Source organism: Megalops cyprinoides, chromosome 13, assembly GCF_013368585.1.
Source record: "Megalops cyprinoides isolate fMegCyp1 chromosome 13, fMegCyp1.pri, whole genome shotgun sequence".
NCBI classification, from domain to species: domain Eukaryota; kingdom Metazoa; phylum Chordata; class Actinopteri; order Elopiformes; family Megalopidae; genus Megalops; species Megalops cyprinoides.
In genome coordinates this window covers 16,861,350-16,884,584 of record NC_050595.1, presented here as the reverse complement: position 1 = coordinate 16,884,584, position 23,235 = coordinate 16,861,350, and the positions used below count along the sequence as shown (strand labels likewise).

At 42.2% G+C, this 23,235-nt stretch overlaps 2 protein-coding genes across 4 annotated transcripts; both read left to right on the top strand.

Moving 5' to 3' along the window:
- The first annotated feature begins 622 nt into the window (after nt 1-622).
- LOC118788029 (solute carrier family 25 member 44-like) lies at nt 623-4,091 on the top strand. 3 transcript variants are annotated; one of them, XM_036543855.1, is made up of 4 exons: nt 623-772; nt 1,897-2,568; nt 3,014-3,141; nt 3,837-4,091. In XM_036543855.1, the coding sequence occupies exons 2-4, from the start codon at nt 1,938-1,940 to the stop codon at nt 4,026-4,028; spliced, it is 951 nt and encodes a 316-aa protein (XP_036399748.1). In that variant the 5' UTR covers nt 623-772; nt 1,897-1,937; the 3' UTR covers nt 4,029-4,091. The 3 variants fall into 3 exon arrangements, with proteins under 3 accessions (XP_036399748.1, XP_036399749.1, XP_036399750.1); XM_036543856.1 differs by lacking the exon at nt 623-772 and adding an exon at nt 1,088-1,230; XM_036543857.1 differs by lacking the exon at nt 623-772 and adding an exon at nt 1,194-1,264.
- Nucleotides 4,092-11,570: 7,479 nt separating this feature from the next.
- On the top strand, nt 11,571-19,068 carry LOC118788119 (cellular retinoic acid-binding protein 1-like). Its single transcript, XM_036543997.1, has 4 exons — nt 11,571-11,737; nt 13,734-13,912; nt 16,615-16,728; nt 18,831-19,068. Exons 1-4 carry the CDS (start codon nt 11,668-11,670, stop codon nt 18,879-18,881), a joined length of 414 nt encoding a protein of 137 aa, XP_036399890.1. The 5' UTR covers nt 11,571-11,667; the 3' UTR covers nt 18,882-19,068.
- Nucleotides 19,069-23,235: the final 4,167 nt, after the last annotated feature.

Below are 23,235 nucleotides of genomic sequence, written 5' to 3'. Positions count from 1 at the left end.
TATGCTTAATTAGCTGGCCAGTTCAGGCCAAACCAACGTCCGCTGATATTTGAACACAGCAACCAGATTTAATGTTCTGACAACTACTCCGAGAATGTTCCATGTTCCATGATTCGGGATGAAAATGTAACAAATATTATGTATTATATTTTCATCCAGAATTATGGAACATTCCATGTTTCCTTGGATCAGATGGGCGGGGGTTTGGCCTGGTAACCAGGCTGGGGCTGGGGCTTTATGGGCTGAGGGCAGGGCTCTGGGTGGTGGCCAAACATTCTCATGGACACTGTGAAAGGTGTAGGGTACCAGAAACTGTGGCACGAATATGCCAGGAAACGTAAATAACTATTTTCCTGCCTATCAAATATAGGGATTACCTCCTACCCTCTGAGCATGCTTCTAATACTACATGAAAATATCACGGGTGTCTTCTCACTGATTTTGAATTTCGTCTACACTACAGGTTTACATTCTTGGGTGTAAACCGGACTGTTGGTTATGTGGCAGCGTGACTCCTGTCCAATGGGTGGCAGCAATTCGGTTCACATCGGGCAAATCTGCCAAAACCCCTACCAGAAGAAGGCATAAATTGACCTTTCAACTTAAAGAGGTGTGTCTCAGTCGTTGCAGCACATTGGTGGGAGAATGGCATGGCAATATCAGAAATATCTCTGAGTAGTATTTTAAAACTTGTGCTGTTTTACATTTCTCGCTTTTAATCTTTATCAATAAAATGAACATGAGGTTTTAGGAAAGGCGTGTAGCTAATACGGTGAGTGAACATTTCTTTTGAAAGAAATCGGATGAGGCGCATCTTTTGTAGGCTGCCATAACCCATAGCAACTTATTTTCTCGCTGCAATATAGCTAACTAGCTCGAAAGCTAATTATATCCGGGTGTTCTGTTGTGAATCATATATTATTTCCTTGTCATAATGATTAATTTAGTAACATTTGGTTTGAAAAGCAGTATCAGTACATCGATCGTGGTATCGAATGTTAGCAAGCCAGTGGAACTCGAAGCTTGCAAGCACATCAACGCTGTAACTTCCGCCCCCCTTTACGCAACGACGACCAGTCATGGCGTAGGGAACATTGTGCACTTAGCTTCCGTAGTTACACCAGCGGGAGAACAGGAACAGTATGAGCTGCTCAAGCGCAGAAACGAAAGGATAGATTCAAACAAATGAAAGACCCAAGGCCTGTATGATGGTCGTGCAAAGCTAGATGGGTAACTAGCTGCCACTGTTGTCTTTGAAAACACGGTACAGTACTAAGACTTTGGTAGTGAAAGAAACTTGAAAACCATTATGTAATCATGTAGTTCTTAAAGTGTTATGTGTATTCTGAAAAGATGGGAAAATAAGTGAATATTCAGAACTGTACAATGTCTAAGAAAACATTTGTTTCTGATATAATTAGCGTTTGCTACGAGTCATGTAGTCTGTCGTCCTAAATAACCTTTGCTCCATACATGGTGTAGCCCCACTCAGGGACACAAGTATGTAGTGAGTGTAAAATCTACTTAGGCATTAAGCTTAGTACACACTATTGGAAATGGAGGTGTTCCTCTTGTATAGTACTGAAGTTAATTGTGTAAGACATTTTTAACTGAAAGTGTTCCCAGTTGCAGGAGTCTTAGAAGTTACCCACAGTTTGATGGGGAATCAATTATTCAGTGAGAGAATCTCATGTTAGGAACCATATTCTGCTCTTATGGGTGTCTTGGAACACTACACAAAATGTTAAGCAAATGTGAAATCAGAAAGTAGAAGATATTTGGAGGAGTGACATAGAGTTGTCCTGACAGACTGCAGCCACTCTTGCCATGTCCTGTAAAAGAATACACTGTGTTTTGGTGGTGTTCTCATTATGCTGCTTGTCCCTGTTCCCACAGGTCTGAGGTCAGTCTGATGTTGGACAGGTATACGGGGCAGGATGCAGGAGAAGCGAAACATTCGCATCATCGAGTGGGAGGACCTGGACAAGAGGAAGTTCTACTCCTTCGGCGTGTTCATGACCATGACGATCCGGGCGTCCCTGTACCCCGCCACGCTGATCCGCACACGGCTGCAGGTGCAGAGGGGCAAGTCGCTCTACAACGGGACGTTTGATGCCTTCTTCAAGATCCTGCGGGCCGAGGGCGTGCGCGGCCTGTACCGCGGCTTCATGGTCAACACCTTCACTCTGATCTCAGGTCAGGCCTACATCACCACCTATGAGCTCGTCAGGAAATACGTGTCCAATTACTCCTCGAGCAACACACTGAAGTCGCTGGTGGCCGGCGGGTCGGCGTCGCTGGTGGCGCAGAGCATCACAGTGCCCATCGATGTGGTGGCACAGCAGCTGATGATGCAGGGCCAGGGCCAGCACCTGACCCGCTTTAAAGTCAAGCCCAGGATGGTGGTGGCAGCCAAGCAGCATGTGACTTTTGGGCAAACCAGGGATATAATCGTTCAGATATTTGCAGCAGATGGTTTCCGTGGATTTTACAGAGGGTACATGGCCTCTCTGCTGACCTACATCCCCAACAGTGCTGTCTGGTGGCCTTTTTATCACTTCTATGCAGGTAAAACGCCAGGATACGAATCCTGCGAGGCTCTGTCAACATGCAGCATGCTGTAGGATACAGAGCCCTTGTTCAATCCCTCTGCTGAGGCAGTTGTAAAATACTTTTACACTTCTGTGAGCGCAGAGTGTGGCAAAGATTGTGATTAGTAGATCTAACTGCTCATAATCAATTAATAAAGATGATTGTGATATAACCCATAGGCATTGCACTGGGACCTTTCCCCAAGTGTTCACCTTACATGAATTGATCAATTAACACCCATACGATTTACAAATCTTACAGGCTGGTAACCCAAAGAAATACTTGTCCCAGGTGTGTTAATGGTTTTAGGGATGATACATTGTGTATTTAATGTCACGTAGAATAGGAGCTAATGATGCGATGTGCCTGACTGCAAAACTTTGTGTTGTAGTGATGTGCGTGTGTTGTGATGTTTTCACAGAGCAGCTCTCTAAACTGGCTCCCAGTGAGTGCCCTCACCTCATCTTGCAGGGTGTGGCCGGCCCACTGGCAGCTGCCACTGCCTCCACCCTCACCAACCCCATGGATGTAGTCAGAGCCAGAGTGCAGGTAAGCCCTATCTACAGTGCAAGCCAGGGGCGTTTCTAGCTATTGAAAAGATCAGGGTCAAGTTTGCCTGGGGCTTTTTTTTTCTTTTTTTGTTTTGAAGAGAGATTGGCATCATTGGGTTGGAGAGGTTATATTTACCTTTATAATAAATAACTAAATAACTAATATTGTCACACCTTCGAACGCTGCAAATCAAGTTCCGCTCTGTTACACAGTCTGTCTGTTATTTTGCTGTAAACACCTCCTTTTTCAGTGCGAAAATATTTGGGGCTAGACTTAAAATATTCGGGGCTATAGCCCCAAATAATCGGACCTAACGACGCCACTGGTGAAAGCCATAAACACAGCTTAGATTTAAAGAACGCTTGTAGAACCACCTGTAAACGCAGCCTAAGCATAAAAAACCTGTAGTGGCACCCATAAACATGGCACAGGTTCCATCCTTCAGCACCACAAATGGTTTGTAATACTGGTTGTATTGGTCAGAGGGAATATTACTGTTTATCATCAAGAGATTAGGCATTAATTAAAAAATCAACAGTGATTCCCATAGACCTGCTGTCCTGAATGGTCGTGTCCCTTTAGAACAGAGATCAGTTGTTTAGTGACATTTAATTTTCCACCAGTCTGCTTGAGAGAGACCCCCAGGTGAGCTCTGCGTCTGTCTGTCTGTCTGTCTGTCTGCCTGTCTGCAGGTGGAGGGCAGGACCTCGATAATAGAGACCTTCAAGCAACTCCTGGTGGAGGAAGGCATCTGGGGGATGACCAAGGGGCTGTCTGCTCGCATCATTTCCTCCACCCCCACTGCTGTGGTCATGGTGATGGGTTATGAGACACTGAAGAAGCTAAGCCTGCGGCCGGAGCTGGTGGACTCTAGGCACTGGTAGAAGAGGTGGGGACAGCTGGTGCCCTGCCCCCCACAGTGACCTCACATCATTTCTGTTTTGTTTCCCTCATTACTTTTTTTGCCTTGTGATATTTTAATATGTGTGGGGGAAGGGGATTTTATCTTTCATCTTGGTGTAGGACCGATGAAAAATTTTTAAATGATCTCAGATATTGAAGCTATCTCTGTGGTGTCATTAGTTAACAGAGTTGGTTTAGCTCGCTGTAGCAAATACAGGCATTGATTAGCTGTAAGAACTTACATTTAATGCATTTGTAGTTGTAGCATTAGTATTTTGAGTTGTCATGTAAAATCCATGGAGCCATAAATGACTCCATGGGTAACTGCATGGCTCTTTGTTATGTAGTCTTCTTGGAAAGTGGGTGAAAATCAGCTCTGAGCTCACGGAAGTGTCACCATCTCACCACAGTGCTCAAATGCTAAATCTCCTCAGATCCTGCCTGGACCCTGCCTCTAATTGTCTGGGATTAGATAAGTTGGCCCTCTGGAAGCTCATTGAGGGTATGTAGAGAATCACGTTTCCGAAGGACGCAACGTATTGTTTTCAGAAGAGATTTGAAGAATTTCTAATTAGAACAGTTTTTAATGCAGAGTCAAATCTGAGAAACAGGCATCTTAGATGAGAAGTGCTGTTCCTTCTTCACAGAATGGGCATGCTTGTGATGCAATGTCTGAAGCAGCTCTGATTAAGTGTTTATGGGCCAGTGTGTGTTTGTTGTGTTTTTAAGAATTCAGCCTAAATAATTTGCACAACATTCAGTCAGGGCTCTGTCACTTCAAATACTTCGAACTTCTCTCTCTGTGGGCTTCATCCTGAATCTATACACCTTTACCATGGTAATTAATCAGTGATCTGAAGCAAATACAATGTGAAAAATTGTAAATATATCCAGAACACATACAAATGGCATCTACTTGATTCTTTAAAATAAGCAAATCTCTTAATCACCTCTTACAAATCAGCATTTGAATTATTAAAATACTGTAGCTATACCATTAGTTACAATATGACACTTTTGCTCCTATAGCTTTTGGAAGAAATACTGGTAATAAGCAAGCACTAGCATTGCTGTGTAAATCACATTCCGTGTTGTCATGTCTGTCTGAGACATGTGCCAGTATCTGGCACTGGTGTTATTTTATTTGTCACTGGATTAAACTGTCCAGATAGAGAGTTGGTTCTCACACATTCCACATACTGATGCATTTATATGAGGCTATGGAAAAAATGTTAGGCTGTTAGGTCAGTCTGTGTCCTGTAATAGTCTGACCAACACACACCATTAAGAAGTAGTTCCCCTGAGAATAGGACACAGAGAAGGAAAAGTACATTCACAGAGAGATACATAAACAGAAGATCATTGTGTTTAGCATACTGATTGATGGCCAATCAAAGAATTTCAGTGGTATCTGTAAATATACTATTATTTGAAATATGCTACATTCTATGTCAGTTAACAAAACCTCACTAAGTAGAGCCCAGGAGTCAGTGTTTCTAAGGTAAGGGTCAGTATTTCTAGGCCAAGAGCCAGTGTTTCTAAAGCATTTGGCTCTTCCCTCCTCTGGGAAAGAAGGTTTCCTTTTGCAGCACCACACTACCCTGACTGTAGACCTTCAGCAAAGACAGGGCTGAAGCTCTTAATCTTACAAAATCTGGGATTTCATTCTCAGTATTACAATACAAACACAAATAGAATGGGGTGGAGAGACTAAATTCACATATAATTGCAGGTGATCCCAAAATCCCCTTCTCTTTCCTTTTGTAACAGAGTGCTCAACAGAGGGTAGTACCATAATTTTACCTATAAACTACAGTAAAGTGCAATATTGTGCCTTCGGTGTCTGAGGCTTCCACGAGGACTTGCCTGACCTGATACTGCAGCCTTTCAGACAGCATTGCGCTGCCTTCCTCTTTGCCTGGCCCAGCCCCTGCTCATTCCCTCGGTTGGCTGTGTTTGGTGATGGGCATGTCAGCTCCATGATTCCCAGGTTCCTGTCATTACAGGGCTGAAGCAGCAATATGGAACTGTGTAACTTCAACAAGCTCTGCCTCTGAAAGAAGACCTTGGGGAAGCAGGCAGAAATATAGTTGCACAGTTACTGTTTCTGGTTTGTGGTTCTGGCTGTGACAGTGAAAAACATTGTATATTCACATGTACAGTTCTTTGGTCTGTTACTTTATGGTTGTAGCTGTATGGAGTATTGTATTGTATTTCACTGGACCGTGCACACCTGTGTTTGCCTGAGGGAGATATTTCCATGACCAATGTGCTAATGTGATGCTGTGCTGTCACATGTAACCTGTAGGGGGCGCATTGGACTGCTGTGAGATTTTAGCTGTGAGATATTAGTGTAATGTGTTATCTGCCTCCTCTTCTCCCCTGTCATTCACACGCTCCTTATTGTTTTATGTTTGAAAGGTAGAGAAGAAACAGGAGTGAAGTCATTCATTCAGTTTTCTTTTCTGAAATTATATGTTTACTCATGAAAATATTTGCATATTTATGTTTCAGTGTCTAAAACTGTGACCAGTTTTTATTGAAAACATAGCTTGGTACAATTCTGTTCTAATAAAATTGTCAGTGTGGATCTTGTTTTTTTTTCCTGGTAGAAAGACTATGCTAAAAAGCTCCTCCCAGTCTGGGTGCTCCTGGTGACAAAAGGCTGACAGCAAGTCCTGCTTTACCTGTGACAAGCTCACCTGAGGTCTGAGCCTTGCTCCGGCTCTGAACACTCTGTCCAGTCCAAACAGCAGTCTCCAAGGGACTTAAACTGTGATGTAATCTTTCCACATCTAAATCCATGTGCAGTAAAAAAACAATGTGAAAGCATGGCCAAAAAATCTTCAGTGATGAAGGTGAAATGTCAGCTGAAATGAGATTCTGGATGCCAGACATTCTTACTCATACAGAATGAGCTGTGTACCAGTACAGTTGTACTTGTAAATAATGACTGAGCGCCCTATTGATATGGTCATACTCGCACACAGCAAACGAGCTTTCTGTCGAAATGCTTGCACTGTCACAGAAGGAGTGAGCTTCCTGCCAATACAGTTGTAGTCACACTTGGTAAATGACGTGTCCATTGGCTGAGGCCCTCACCAAACACTCGGAATCTGCCAATAGCATCAGGGATCCAGTGGTCTCAGTGTGATGGAGTCTTCCTGAGAGTCAAACTGCAGAACCCCAGTTTTAACACGCAGCTGATTCAGACATGTAATCTTAAATGTCTACATGCAACAGCCATTTCTCACAGAAACCTCAGACAAGCTCTCTGGGTCCACAGACTGACATCCCCCTATTTCAGAGGCAACAGAAATGATTCACAAGAACCTTGAGCAGTCAAAGTGCAAAAGAGTGAACCAAGGGGAAAGCTAACATTGAGAGGAGGTTTAATGTTGCACATAACAGCTGAACAGAGGGTCAGACAGAAAAGGTAACTTTCCCTCTGCTATGTGTGAAGTTTCCAGTTACAAAAACAAAGCAAACACACAACAGGAAAGAAGGCTGAGGATTTCTTCTACCTGTGAAACTACTTTATGAGTAATAGCTTGTGGATAAATGTCTTTCCTAGTCCTTGGCTAAAGCAGCAAATTTCAATTATTTATGAAACTGATATGGTTTATGAAAGAGACTTGATACTTATACTGTGTTCAATAAACTTGAGGCATGTTAGCGCTGTGCTGTGATTACATGTATGAGGGATGTTAGCATTGTGCTGTGATTACGTGTGAGGGATGTTAGCATTGTGCTGTGATTACGTGTATGAGGGATGTTAGCATTGTGCTGTGATTACGTGTGTGAGGGATGTTAGCATTGTGCTGTGATTACATGTGTGAGGGGTGTTAGCATCGTGCTATGATTACATGTGTGAGGGATGTTAGCATTGTTCTGTGATTATGCGTGTGAGGGATGTTAGCAACTGACAAGTGTAGACCTGTAGCTTGCAGGCAAAGAGACGGCCTCAGTCATAGATCTTTTATATCAGTTACTGTCCTGTATATCATCATTGTTCAGCTGTAGTTTGACAGCAGTCTCTTTCTCGTTCCTATTTCTCTGCAGGAGTGTAAAAGATTGAAACCCTGCTGAAACGATATTATCTGTGGAGCCTGCAGCCCATGAAACATGTACCAATAAACACTTTGCGCAAAAGGAACCATATCTATTTGTCTGCAAAGAGGAACAAAGCCTGGCAGAACCAAATTTGTGTTTGACTCCTATACTCACACACAAACACACAGTGTTTATAACAGGCTATGTGCACAGTGCTTGATTTCTGTGCAGTTCTGCAGTGAAATTATTCTCATTCAAAGTGGAGGCTAACTAAATGAAAGCAATATTAATATGAAAAACACTACCAATCAACTCATTCAGTCTCAAGATTAAATTCAGAAGGACTGTTTTTATTTCTTACTATCTACAGCACTTGCATGCCTCTTTAAAGAGAGCATTTACAATGAAATTTGGACATGTTCTAGTGGAGTCAACACTGGCCATATGAGAACTCAGATGGAGCCCAACTGCTGTTCAGCATTACCTCCCCTGGTCCATGTGAGGCCAGAGGTGTGTGAGGTCATAGCAGAGTGAGGTCAGAAAGGCCCCTATTTATTCATTCAAAGAAAATCATTCACTAATTCTATCAGAAGTCCACAATGAAGTGCAGTGATTCATAGGAGTCCACAAAAGAGTCTTTGTCTTGGAGATTAATGAAAGTTTTGGTGCTACTGCCAAATTATGCTATACACACAAGGAGAGTGGAGTTCTTCAGAGCTGAATGTCAGAGGATCTCTGTAAAGGAAGATAGTGAGGTCTGGCAAGATGAATGTGTCACCCGTCATTATTCTTGAGTGTTTGGAGGTGATCTTGTGACATGAGGTCAGATTCTTTTTATGAGTCTGGAAGTAAAATGAATATTCCACATGTTAGTGGTTGGACTGTAATCTAATCTGACATCTGGTGTTTGTCTCAAGAGATGTGTGGCACAGTAAGCCTTTTAACTCACATCTGAATATGTGATGCACTCTGAAGACTATTTGAAGGACTTTATAATATATCCTATTATTTCTTTACTGTTCTTTATTAAAACATCCCATGTACTCAGTTTTTCAAAATTGTTAAAGAAGTGAGTAGGTGTAAAAGTTCAGAGCAATTCATCCTGATTCACCCTGACCCTGGGAGCATTGATATTCATACCAGCTACAAATGATAGCCATTTAAAAATAAGGCAATAATTTGGACTGAGAAACTCTGCCTACAAAAGGAATAATGACCCTTCATGATTATTCCATCCTAATGTGTCTGAATATAATGTTTTGCAAGCTGAAATGCAATTAAGATTCCCATGGAAAATTAAGCTTCCCTCTGCAGCATGCTTAATATTCCTGAAAGTAATGAACTTGAGTTATGTGAAGACCGCACTGGGTAATTAAACTAAAGTATAATCATAAACCAGGCTGCCATTGCATGAATCCTGGCCTTGACCTCACTACCCAATTAGTGGAAATGCTACCATTAGCAACACCGCAGTGTGGAAAAACACCACACTAACACTGTGGGCTGCGAGTCTCAGTCAACATGTTTTGGTTTGACTCCATACAAAATGCATAAAACTGCACTAAATGGGAGCCCAGGCTTCCTGCCACACTGGTCCTGGCAGGCTGCTCTCTCCAGCACATTATTACCTGCTGCTGAATCAGAAGAGAAGTAACCATTGGGGTGTGTTGATGGTTTAAATTTGTGTCAGTGCCATGCTTGTCTGAGACAGTGAGTGTTTTTGTTTCCCAAACAGCCACATTTCTCTGCAAACTTGGTTTGTCATCATGGGCATAAAAGTATAGCAGTGCTGATTCTACACAGTGCACATGTCTCAGTCCTTGCTAATGAGGCACTTAAAAGCTCTTAATTTACACCAGCAGGCAAATCTGTGGGAGTTCTTAATGCTGTGGCAGGGGGTATCATTAAGGGTATTTTACTGTATTGTTGCTTTCCTAAATGGCTGATAATAAGGAGTTAAGTCAGACATTCTACATAAATTGTGACAGCACTTCAAATTGAGTTGCCTGCACTTTATTAAATCAGACTGAGGAATGAGCAATGTTAAAATTAGCATACAGGGACATGGTAACGTTGCATTACACAGCTTTCAGTTTTTTATCACAAAGGAATTGCACAAAGTGTCTATCTGCTCTTCGCTGTCACTATCAGCAGTCAGCACTTGGGATGCCCTCTGTCTGGACAATGATTAGACTTAGGACCAAGTGTGAAGATGTGCTTTCAAACTGGAAGATTTAGCGGGCTGCTAATCATTAACTGTCTATATTATGAACATGTTGGACTGATTAATATTATTTACTATTATAAAGCATCTAATGCAAAAATATAGTACATATAAAGCATCCAAGATCCCATCAACTGTCATCAGAAATTTTACTGCTGCTGAGGTTCTATCCAGGTTTAACATGACAGGAAAACCAGAAGTTAAACATGAAACTAAAGATATTGCTGGTAAACCTGTGTGATGAAAGGTGTTTGCATTGGTGTTTGTCAAGTAGCAGGGCTTTGGGTACAATGTCTGCGGTTTATTGGCATTGTTTTACACTATTTCATTTGTTATGTGAAGACTTTCAGGACCTTAAAGTTCAAGAAACACACCAGAAAATGTGTCATTCATAGACAAAGGGAACATTTTTATTCAATGGACAGCAGCAAAGAAAAATGCAGGGAGAGTGGCAGACCTCTCATTTAGTTAATGTTGCAACAGGGAGAGATCATATCTTCTATCTTTATTGGATGAAGTTGTATTGTAATGTAATGTAATTTAATAGAGTAATGAAATACAGTATATGGTCGGTATGTACGTGATTTCATGCTGCCCTTTGGAATTCACTTCCAAGGTGTTTAGATTGTCAAAATACACAGGCAGGCATACTAGGGCAACTAACTTAAAATATAAAAATAAAATAGATCTGATTAATCCAGCAATTATTTCTAAAAATAGGAAAAAGTGAATCAGCTAATTTATTTTTGATTGACAGACAGCCTTAGTGTACATCTGAGTAATATAAATGCCGTGATATAAATGCACAGGATTCAAATGCGTTTAAATTTATGTTATAATTTCATACAGTGAAAATCCACACGGTATAAAAGCATACATAAATGCGTGTTACAGCTAAATACCAGTAATGGATGATAAACAAAGGGCATTAGAACGGTCTTTGTCTCTGAACCTGACTTGCAGACCTTTTACTCTGCCTGTGGTAAATGGAATAAACAAAATGCAGCATTGAAGAGGATCCATTTTGATTAGAGTGAATTACCAGTGACAGGCAAGAGGGGCTGTCCACAGGTGGAGGCTGCGATCTAATAATGGGACAGTACTGACAGAGACAGGAAGCGGAGTCAGGACACAAGATATAGCTATTCACACAGAGAAGGAAGGGAGAGAGAGAGGGAGGGAGACAAAGAGAGAGAGACAGAGATAGAGAGGGAGGGAGAGAGGCAGGGAGAGAGAGAGACAGAGAGGGAGGGAGACAAAGGGAAAGGGATAGTAGATCGCGCAGCATTTGGTAGTACGAGGGAAGCTCTTCTCCAGTCACAGTGCCACTGCCAGCCCCAGAAATGCCCAACTTTGCAGGAACCTGGAAAATGAAGAGCAGTGAGAATTTTGATGAGCTTCTGAAAGCGCTTGGTAAGCCCTTTGACATCTAATATCCTTTTATTCACGTTTTTTAAATTGCATCCCTGCATGAGCCAGCACATGGAATGCAATTACACTGCTTTATTTTGGGATCAACATCCAGCAAGCTACTTTAGTCTCCCACCATCTGAATGAAAGGAGAACTTTATAATGGAAAGCTTCCTCCTAAAATGTGGAATAGATTTTTATGGAGGGGGTCCAGCAATGCTCAGGGAATTTTCTGAAACAGTTTCAAAGGACTGCACTACGTCATGGTGCTTTAAAAAGCTTGATCTCCGGATGTAGATGTTAAAATAGGACAGCGCACAGAAAACACCTATCCTAATAATCTTAAATGTCAATACGATTATTTGTGTACTGAGAGCAGATAGGAAAAGAAAGAAAAGAGACTCTCAAATTCTTGCTTTCAGAGGTAAAGAAGCTTTCCAAAATGAGCAGTACAGAGTTCTGAGTTTTTACACTGAGACTTCTATACTGAGAGTCCAAAACTGAGAGCCATCAATCTCGTAGAGATTTCGAGGTCTAGGGGGGGGTAGGGGAGTCTTAATGCAAGAAACGAAACAGTTTGGCCTAATATCACAGAATAAAACATTGGCTGATATCACTGGGTGAGACACTTTGGCATGGTATCGCTGAATAAAACACTGGCTAGTACCACTGAGTGAAACACTGGTTGGTATCATTGACTGAAACACTGGGTGAGACACACTGGTGTGGTATCACTGAGTGAAACATTTTTGCCTGATGTCACCAAATGAAAGACTGGTATCACTCAATATTTTGTCAGCATGTTGTAGTTTGCAAGATGAACTGCCTGATGCTAATTGGTGTATGGAATATGGGTTTGTGCCAGACCTCATTCATGTAGTTGTGAGAAATGTTTATTAAGTGAAATTTAAGCTAGGACAGACAGACAGGTGAGGGGGTAGAGAAACCGAGACAGACAGGTATGTATTGATGCCCACATTCTCTGGCAGGGATTCATCACAGAGAAATAAAGAGCTATACAGAAACACGATGCCAAATGCCCCAGCATTCCATCTATTCAACGCCTTGTCATTTCATAACCACATCTGCTGATACAGATCTTTCAGTCCCCACTATTACAATACTGTATACAGAGAACCATACATCATTCATATTCCATTTTGGATCTTTCTATATATGCTCACATCCATCACTTGCAGCTGAAAAGGTGACAATTTCTGCACTACATAGTTTCAGTGCTGGGCATATGGAGGTTTGCCCACAGCAGTTGAAGGGAGAGTAATGTAAAAGTAATAAAGTAAAGGCTGAATGTTTCTGGTGCGTAATAACAGTGGAGGGATCAGACACTTATCACGTAGCTGGGGCAGTTTTAGGATAAGGTGACAAAGAGACTGGCGTTGGGGGGTAAAGGTGGAGGCATCTGAGGAGAGGAGACACAGGGTGGAGGGTGTGCCCGAGGCTGGCACATAACAAAGGGACAAAGGGAGTGCCAGTGCTTTCACCACCCACCCCCCACTCAGCCTGCCCCCCCCCCTTCACCCTCCCCAAGCCACCCACACAGCACTACTCCCCCTATAAACTATTCAGAAGTGCAGTCTTACTGGACTTTAGGATCCCCACAGAGCTGTGTACTGCCACAGCCAGCAGAGACTGTGGACCAGCACGCTTCTACCACATCCAGCTGCAAACACAGGCTGATGGGAATCTGGACTTACTTTATATTCCATACATTTTAAATGCTTTCCTGCTGTTAAAATTGTATGGATTATTTTTACATAAAAATTCAGAATATCAACAAATATTGTATTAGATAAATTTGATGATTGATAGATGATTTTTAACATATTGCTCAGCAGAATACTGACTGACACATGAACTGCCCTAGGGTTGTTTAAAGAGCAAGGAGGGGAGTAAGGGGTGGGGGTTGCAGACAGGGGGGAAAGGGGTGGGGTGGGTTAATGTGGAACACAACCAGACATCTGCTACTGTGTGCACACAGGCGTGAACGCCATGCTGAGGAAAGTGGCTGGGGTGGCGGCCGCAAAACCCCATGTGGAGATCCGCCAGCAGGGGGAGCAGTTCTACATCAAGACCTCCACCACTGTGCGCACCACCGAGATCAACTTCCAGATAGGAGAGGAGTTCAATGAGGAGACGGTGGACGGCAGGAAGTGCAAGGTATGGGTGGGGCAGATAGAGCTGGGCTGTGGGTGGGGTTGTGCTGAGGGAATTGAGAGACTGAGGATATTGTGGGGGGAGAAATGCATTCAGCGATGGGGTAGGCAGAGGCATTTGAATGCTAGCTTTATGAACTCAGTGACATTAACACCATGTCCTGGGGGTACATAACACTGATACACAGAATAAATGAGCTGTGGCTAATTTTCCGAACATAATATCAATACAAGGAAATACCTGAATGTTGCCGTTTTGTCATGTGGGCTCTAGGGCAGTACTTGAAAACATACAGATGAAAGGAGGTACAGCGCTAGCGAGCTGATGAATACTGATGTGGAGTATCAGTGACCAAATGAACTCTGTTTAAACATCAGAGTGACACAGTGTGCTTTGTCTCTGCTGCAGGTTCATGTGTCTTTGTGGCGTGGAGAGTTATTTGATTTAGGTCACTGAGCCGTAATATGCCATGGAAACAGTCCTTGACAACCAGAGATCCACAACAAACTGGAGTTGTTTTCTGGAGAGAATGAAGGAAAATAATCTTTCACCGGTACAGATTTGCCTCATTATCATAACATTGCTGTGCTGCAGTTCTCAATCAGCTCCAGACCTGAAGGCAGCCTCATTTAAACATTTCACTCCAAGCAGTGTTCACAGCTTCAGCTATAACATTATATTTAGCACAACCATCAGAGGGAATTTTAGTGCGATAATTTACATATTAAGAAATTATTAGTTCTGAGTGCTGGCTTTTCTTTCTTGTCCCAATGACTCATCGTTTAGTTTCATCACTAAACAATAAATGTTTAAAGTTTAGTTGAGAACATTGAAATTTTATTTGATGAATGATGCATACCAGGACAATGTCATTGTTTATTTGACAAAAATCTAAAAAAAAATATTCAAAGCTGCTGCATTCAAACATTTTGCAGCTCCTAAATGTTGAGAGCATAGTCATAGTCATCATACAGATAAAATTTCTTGACATATCACTTTCCATTCCATTTTGGAAGTGTTTTTCAGTTTTGATAACTCTTATTGCACATTATACTTAAGCAGTCCACATGGTGACTTTGACAGCAAATTGTTTATAGTGACACAATATTAGAAGATCTCAAAATATCAAAGTAATTCGTGGTGAAACCTGTAAGCTGCAAGTGCTAGAATAGAAGCCATGGGAGACTATACCTCCGGCAAACGTTTTATGGCGCTGCTTTCAGGCTGAATTGCGCTACTAAAAAGTGATGTTGACCCTCTGGAGTCATAAAACACTCTTGGCCCTGTTCGTCTTGGGCAGTGAGGTTTCACAATGGCTGAAGCAGACATTCAGTGAGCTGCAGACCCCAGAAGCCGTTAAAGATGTTCACCACAGGGCCTGAGTCTGTGCTGGTGCTCATAAAAAGTGTGGAAAATTCTTAGAATGAGAGTAAAGCTTGGAATAAGACTAAGAAACGATCACAGAGTAATGCATGAGGTCTTTTTATCTTTAGATTATTCATAAAACAGCAAAAACTGGAAGGAGAAAGTTGATGGAACCTTACAGACTTGAAAATACATTTAATGCTGACTTGGTGCTGGAGGTCGTCAATAACAACAACAAGATTGTGATTTTCATCCAAGATGTAAATTGCATAAAATAGCAATAAATGATATAATACATTGGGCAGGAATTCTGATTGTGACAGATTTAAATAGTCAATCAGATCACCAAAGATGAACATTAATGCGACTCCCAAAACTGGTGCTTTTGAAGTATGCAGATGAGATATGAAAATCCAGAGATGCTGTTTCCATATAGTAATTATATCTACTTTTGCAGTTTACAGTTTACTGAACATACGCTCCCTATAAAGTTTTACAGGCAGGATGTCTAGGAAGTTATCTCAACATTCCTACCTGGTCTAATAAAGAAGATTGTATTCATTTATGAAGGAATCCACAATGGGTCTATGAATATTGCCTGTTTTGTACTTTCTGTGGGTTGTCATACCCACGGCTTTGATGTCATTTACCTAATTCAGACAAAATATGCAGCCCAAAACACTTGGATACATTTACAAAACTTTCACAACAGACACAAAGGAATGCACTTCCTCGACATTTACAGACTTCCCTGGAAATATGTCTGTTCTTGTCTGTCCAAAAGAAACAGTATCCCAAAAGAAAAATCCCCGAGGCACCATGAGGCAAATTCTAATGTGCTGTTTAATTATGGGATTACAGAAGAACAGACAGTGATACTTAGGATCTTACATGTCTGTGAGTAAAATAATTATTACAAGCTTGTCTGTTCACAGTGCCATATATGTACCCATATAAGCTGACAGAGGAAGTGGACAGTAAAGGTCCTCTGCATGGTATAAAGGGTCTGGAGTAGTTTCTATTGTTACTTGTCTGATCACATGATGAGAATGTGATGTGCACCTGACCACACTCTCACTCACATCCTGGTCCAGTGACCTTAGCTGGCAGCTGATCAACAGCTATATCAACACTCATACTGCCCTAACCCTGCCCACAAAACTGCACTCACCAGTACAACCTAACCCCACCCATACAATGTGCCACACCCACACAACCTGGGCTCTTCTACAGATCATCTCCCACATAATCTGATCCATCCCATATGACCAGCTTGAACTCACAAAGCCTGACTCCACCTAGAGAGTTTACCCTGCCAACATTTCTGTTCTTGCCCACAGAGTCTTGCCACGTGGGAGTCAGAGAATAAGATGCACTGTAAGCAGACGCTGCTGGATGGGGAGGGACCCAAGACCTACTGGACACGGGAACTGAAAGGGGACGAGCTGATCCTGGTGAGGGGTCGACTCGACTGCATCCATCCAGCAGGAACACCTTACAGCTACTGAAGTTTTAAAATCGCCATACACAGTTAAGCTGAAAAAAGATAATTAGGAGCTAAATATTCTACAGCAAAAACAGGAAGTCATCATGTCCGACCAATTATCTAATAACCTCAGACCTCTCTCCTCGTTAAACTATGCCTGTCATAAACAAACCCTGATGGATAAATTGTACAGGCTCGTTTAGTGTTGCCAGGGTTACCACTCTGCATGCGGCTTTGGATAGATGAGGACTCCTGTCATGGTGCTGCCGCAAAGGTCTAATACAAATTTATTTAAAAATGGATATAAATGAATACATTAACTTTAACTCATGAAAATGGAAGTACATACTCTGCCTGATTGGCCTGATATGCCTGGATTGTGCTAGATAAATTAGTACTGATGTAAGCTTCAGCTCTGCAACTCAACACTGAATAGCCTTTCTTAACTGGAGATGCTTTGCCAAGGTTTAATGACAGAAAATATGTTACTCTGTCCCTCATATTCACCTGCTCATTCACTCAAATCAAAATGACTTCAGTAAAGGCTATGTATAATGTTATAGTAAGAAAAAACTATAACAAAAACAAAACATATAAAATTGGTGGCAATGTGTGTCTCAAATAATAACCATCTAACTAGCAAATGCATAACCTCCATGAGGCTAGCTAGCTGCCTGCTACTTACCATCTTATATTAGCTATACTAGCTACTTTTTCACTCAGAAAGGGGAAGTTTGTACCAGGTTTCCATTTTTCATTTCCCCCTGGAGCAGCACAAAGTAGACATATCAGACAGTGAGACTGGTTTAGCACAGAACCCAATGAGAGTTAAGCTCTCCAACTTGTAGCCAGACACTCCCTCCCTCACATCACATCAAAAGCAGCTCCATTCATCCCATAAGCATGTGAACATGTAGAAGATGGGTGAGTGCAGTGACAACTATACAGCTGCTTTTTAAAGTATATAATTGGCTAACGTGTGATTTTGAGCCCACCAGTATTGCAAAATAAGAAACATTATGTATTTATTCCCCATAGCTGGGGGAGACAGCAGTCTGTGGAACATTTTTCACAGGTTATGAAGTCTGCCACCCTAAAAAGTATGAGAACCACTATTTTAAACAGTGAAGACTGCGAGTCTGTGAGTCATGTTCTTTATCTTCTTGCATATTCAGACTGAAGAGAATAGGGCAACTCTACACATCTGCTCAGTTGTGTTTTATAGACCAGATGGAGAGCAGTAAATAGAGCCAATGAACGTGGACACTGTTTTATTGGTGTTGAGGAAGTCCTGTTTTGAAGATCTAGTAATCCCGTGGGGGGGCAGCTGAAGCAGATCCCCCTTCTGAACCATATGTCCGTGAGCAGCAGTCTCGCAGCAGAGAAGAGGCACATGCAGTGGGTGTAAACTGAGAGAGGGGAAATGTTTGGGAGTACTCCTGGAAATGGTGTCATCTGATCACACACCTCATATTGATCAAATACATACAGTCTCAGTCATTAAAAACCAAGTGATGACACGGCTGGGTGACTACGAGTTTGGCAGTCACTGAGATCAGTCGAAAGGGCTGTGTGAGAAACTAAGAAAAGTGTGAGAAAAGTCCGTGCACATCCAAAGTAGTCTCAGGTGTGTGGTAAATAAGAGGGCAAAAGTGAAGAAATTGTTATCACACATCGCTCCCAGAAAGTGGTGATTTTATTACACTGAACAAACAAACGATACCATAACCATCTGGTGGGAATGTCCTTTGATGCTCTGCACATCTGGTGGAAATGTCCTGTGTCTGCTTGGCATAATCCCTTCTCAAACACTAAAAAAGTAACACCTGAATAAATTTGTTTAGGGGCAAAGTGCATTATGATTAGATTGAATCTGGGCCTGACATGAAGGGATTTTAAAACCATGAAAAAACAGCAGTCTCACACTTGATGGCAACCTCTGTCAGAGTTGATCTGTGTCACCTTTCCAGTGGCAGCTGGAGATGACTGAGAACCTTGAAATGCATTGTATACATGTAGTCCATTACTATTAGTAGTATTATTATTATCTCTGCTTCCTTGTTCCTCCAGACAATTGGAGCGGATGATGTTGTCTGCACGCGGATTTATGTCCGAGAGTGAGAACCAGGAGACAATGGCCATGACCCCCTGTCCCCCATCCCTGCTTCTCGAAATGCAGTGTCATCTCTGCTGGATTGACATCGCTCATCACTCTCCTGTTACTGTGATTTTGTGTAAGCCTCTCTCTCTTTCATATGGTAGATTCATGGAGTGTGTCAGTATTACAAAATAAAAAACAGGAATGGAAAATGGCAACACTGGGTTTATCACTGCAATATGTCTGCTTTGGTGTTGATGCGTTCCAGCTGACATAACGTTGCACAGGTTTCTGTTTCCCATGACACTGTGAGCTGTTAGACGGCTGGTGTATCGCTGAAGGTGAGGGAGGACATGCACAGGAGATGGTGTAGTAGGTACTGCAGAGCAGCTGCCTTCCTACACTGTGAGCTTTGACTTCATGCCTTCTGAATGTCTGCAAATAGGTTTTGACTCTAAAACAGTGTGCTTAAAGAAACATTTTCCATGGCTTTTCGGTGTTAGTGGCTGTGTGGTGGGTGGACATGAATGGTAAGACGCTGACTCACTCCTGTACCAGCAGAAAGGAAGAAAGAGATTAAAGCAAAGCCTCCTCCATCAGATGTCTTACAGCTGTGTGTGGAACACTTTAGCCTGCCGTCATGGGCATGTCTACCTCAGCCTGTGAGCTGGGAACACCAGGAGACATATCAGACTCTGGAACCTTGCAGAACTGTGTGGAACCTTGCACAGCAGGAGGAGAGGGAGATTCTTCAGATCACTATCAGTGACCAGTTTGAGGCAGCAGAAGCACCCCTACTCTTCAGGATGCTGTTCATCCCCTCCACCCTCCCAAATCACACACTAGCATACTCTATAGTACATACTGCATATAGTACACTAGTATGTGTGGCAGTCAAATTCACAATTGATAGTATGGATAGTGTAGTATGCTTCAAAGTACCTGGATGTCCTACCACAAATGCTAACAATAGAAGGATACATTGGCTGCACATTATCCAGGACGTGTTTCACATTTCCTATCCCAGAATGCATTGCAAAATACGAGGGAGGATTTATAGCAGTGTTCAAATGGAAAAATATGATTTGAAAGGTGGTAGAATGTCAGTATACAAATATAAGCAGCTAGGTAGCAAACAACTGTAAGCTTTTATCAAATACCACATTTATATCATTAGCTTGATACAAATGTTGGTTTTATACTTACAATTCAATGTCCTGTTGCACAAGTTAACTTTCCATTTATATTCATTATGAGAGTAAAATCCCTTAGCTAGCTGGCTTGGCTAATATAGCTGCAGTCAAAGTTCTTTAATAAAGAACTGCAACACAGAGGTGTGCTCACAACTGACGCATTCTTGTGTACTCACTGATGCGTGTACTAAAAGATTTAGTAGAGATTATGTACAGTGCAGCATGTATGCAAGTGAGCAAGTCTTAGGACATAGCCAGGGACTGTGAAAGAATCTGACATGCTGCCGTTTGTGTGGTGATGGGTGCAAGGGAAAACTGTGTGATGCCACTGGGCTGAACTCCCAGAAGAGTGACCCACCCACATCTTTTTTTGGTGTGAAGTGCACGTCTTACTTTACTGCAACTGAAGAGCTGCAGTGTCTGCAACCCTTTGACCTCTCTTAAGACATCGTTTTTTTCCCCACAGGCTTTAATCTTGGAGGCCATCCTTCCATCACATGTTCAATAAATACTAAAGAGCACAAAGGCTATGTAAATTCAAACTCCAAAGTGCAGTTTTTATGCATCTGAAATTCCATGAACTTTAAGAACACGAGTTTTGTGTCTTCTTAAAAGGTTCCATTACAGAAAGAAATTCCATTACATCTGAACTGATTAGATACCAGAGAGCACCATTCTCTTCCACTGGCAGTGATGCTAGTCTTCTCTGGCTGCATAGTGGATGATTTCAGCCATCTGAATAGGGGCCTCATAGCATCTGGAGAACACAGCCAGCATAACCTGTTGCCAAATGATGTCAGCAGCAGCCATGGCAATAAAACCACAAAACAATGAAACTAATTTAATCTGAGTTTTCCTGCATACCAAGAGTTTCAGAGCACCATGCAGAGATGCTTTTGTGGGGTGGTGATGTGGCAAGTCTGCTACTCCTACAGTGCATCGTGGTAAGTGCGCTGGGCTTGGATGTGAGCTGTGTGTGTGTGAAAATAGTATGTGTGGGTGTGTATGTGTACAGAGATTGACAACTGTTAAGCAGAGGATAACATCCCTCAGAGAAAAGTAAGACCACACCCACAACACTATCACAGTGACCCCCCAGACCATACCCATAATACTGTCGCAGTGAACACCAGACTACACCCATAATGCCACAGTGACCACCAGAACACTGTGAAATGGGACACATGTATAGAAATACATAGTCGTGTATACATAGAAATATACCACGACTCAGATCTCCAGACACTGTCCAAACAAAAGTTATTGAAGCTGAAGTGCCTTACAGCATTCCTGGAAAGTCTTAGTATGTTTCCTGGTCTGTTTTATACCCTGATGCATTAAAGCAGGTGGGGTACTGGAAGCAGAGTTAATACAAAACACGTTTCACTGCTTGGTTAAATTCCAAGCTATTTGCAATACATAAATGATATTTGTTGCCATTTTATTTCACATTTAAAAAGTGTCACTGTTATGGCAAACAGCACGTCTTCCCCAAAGCATGCTGCTCAAGGCCAGAGGGTTCAATTGGTTTCAGGCTGCTGAAATCACTCTGTTCTGAGATCAGTAGAAACATTCTTTCTGAAAGCTGTTTAAGGTCAGATCTCTGTGGTCTGGCAGGAGCCTGGGGTAAAGGAAGGGAAAAGACAATGAGCTGCAGTGCTCACTCTGGATGACGCTTCAGCGCCCTCTATTGACACAGAACAAAACTGCACATGTACATTCTGTGGTTCCTGGTCCATTCAAACTGCCACTACACCAAGCACTACAATGAAGTGGATGCTCACTGGATGACAGGCGCTATTCCTGTGAGATTACCCAAGGAAATTGTGGGCACCTGATGAATTACAGGGTGCCTGAGAGTACCACCAAACTACCCAGGAGAGTCTGATATATGCAGACTGTGACCTCCCAGTTTCAAACCTGCCAACTGTGACATCACATTCATTAATCAGCACATGGCTTAAACTTTAATGGAGCCTGACTGGCACAGTTTCACACTACTACTGCAAAACCACTTCTCCAGTTATGAATGGAAGCACTCCGTTCTCTTTTGTTAAGTGCTTGTACTTCATAAAGCATTTAACACACACACACACACACACACACAACCACACACACTTCATCTGTGTCTGCAAACTCAGTCCTTTGGATGGGAAAAATCAACGTCACTAGTTCTGCAGGCATGTGATCTGTGTGTCTGCTCAGGTCAATGGCCAGTATTTCAGCCCAGCTGGAGGTGGTGAGGGGCTGGGCAGAAGCTGCTCTGCTCACCCAAGCTTTCTGCCTTTTAGTGTTAGCGAGGAATCAGGACAACGGATTAGACACAAAATGCCTGTGCTACAAATGTCATTTTTATTATTATTCTTAAATAATGTTGAAATAAAGAGTCTATGAAGATCCACAGAGAAGACATGCTTTTGTGACATTTTAAAAATGCGTATTTATATTTTCAACCAGAAATCTATCCAGGCTGGAACAAAGACACACATTCATGCCCGCTATCAGTTCTGTCAGGAACGCAACAGCCGCTGCGCTTTCTGCTCCACAAGCCGGGTACTCCACATGTCCACAAGGAGGCAGTAACACGAACATCAGAAATAAAAGCCAAATTCAAACTTGGAATTTAAATTTCTTGGAAAAAAAATCCTATAAAAACTTTCATTTCAAAAAAATCCTGGATAAATTTCTACTTTTCAAATGAAAATTGTTACTATTACAAAAAATGAACACAAAAGGAAAAAACATAACTCCCTTTGGTAAAAACTGTAATAAACTCTTACATTTTTCTTTTTTCTATACTCACTAACTTTAGCCACCTCTCACTAAAGTCCACATAAGAGTGTAAAGTATGCTAGCACATCAACGCAGATCAGTCATAAAAAAGGTCTGTCACTATGTACAGTTTATTTACAATGTGAGCAGTGAGTGGGGCCTCGGGATGTGGGCCTTGGTCTGTGTGTACAAGCTGGTGTTCTTCAGGGCCTTTCCCGGAACAGAGGGAGACACAGAATGAGAGCACCCAGGGCTGGCTGAGATTATTCATACCAGCAAATGTCAGAAATCCACATTCAGAAGCTATACAACTTTACAGTACAAGGCTGGACCCCGCTGAGTGGTCCAACTCAAACAGAACTTTTTACATAAAATGGCGTAACATCTGTTCCCTCACTCTCTGACCGGTTTG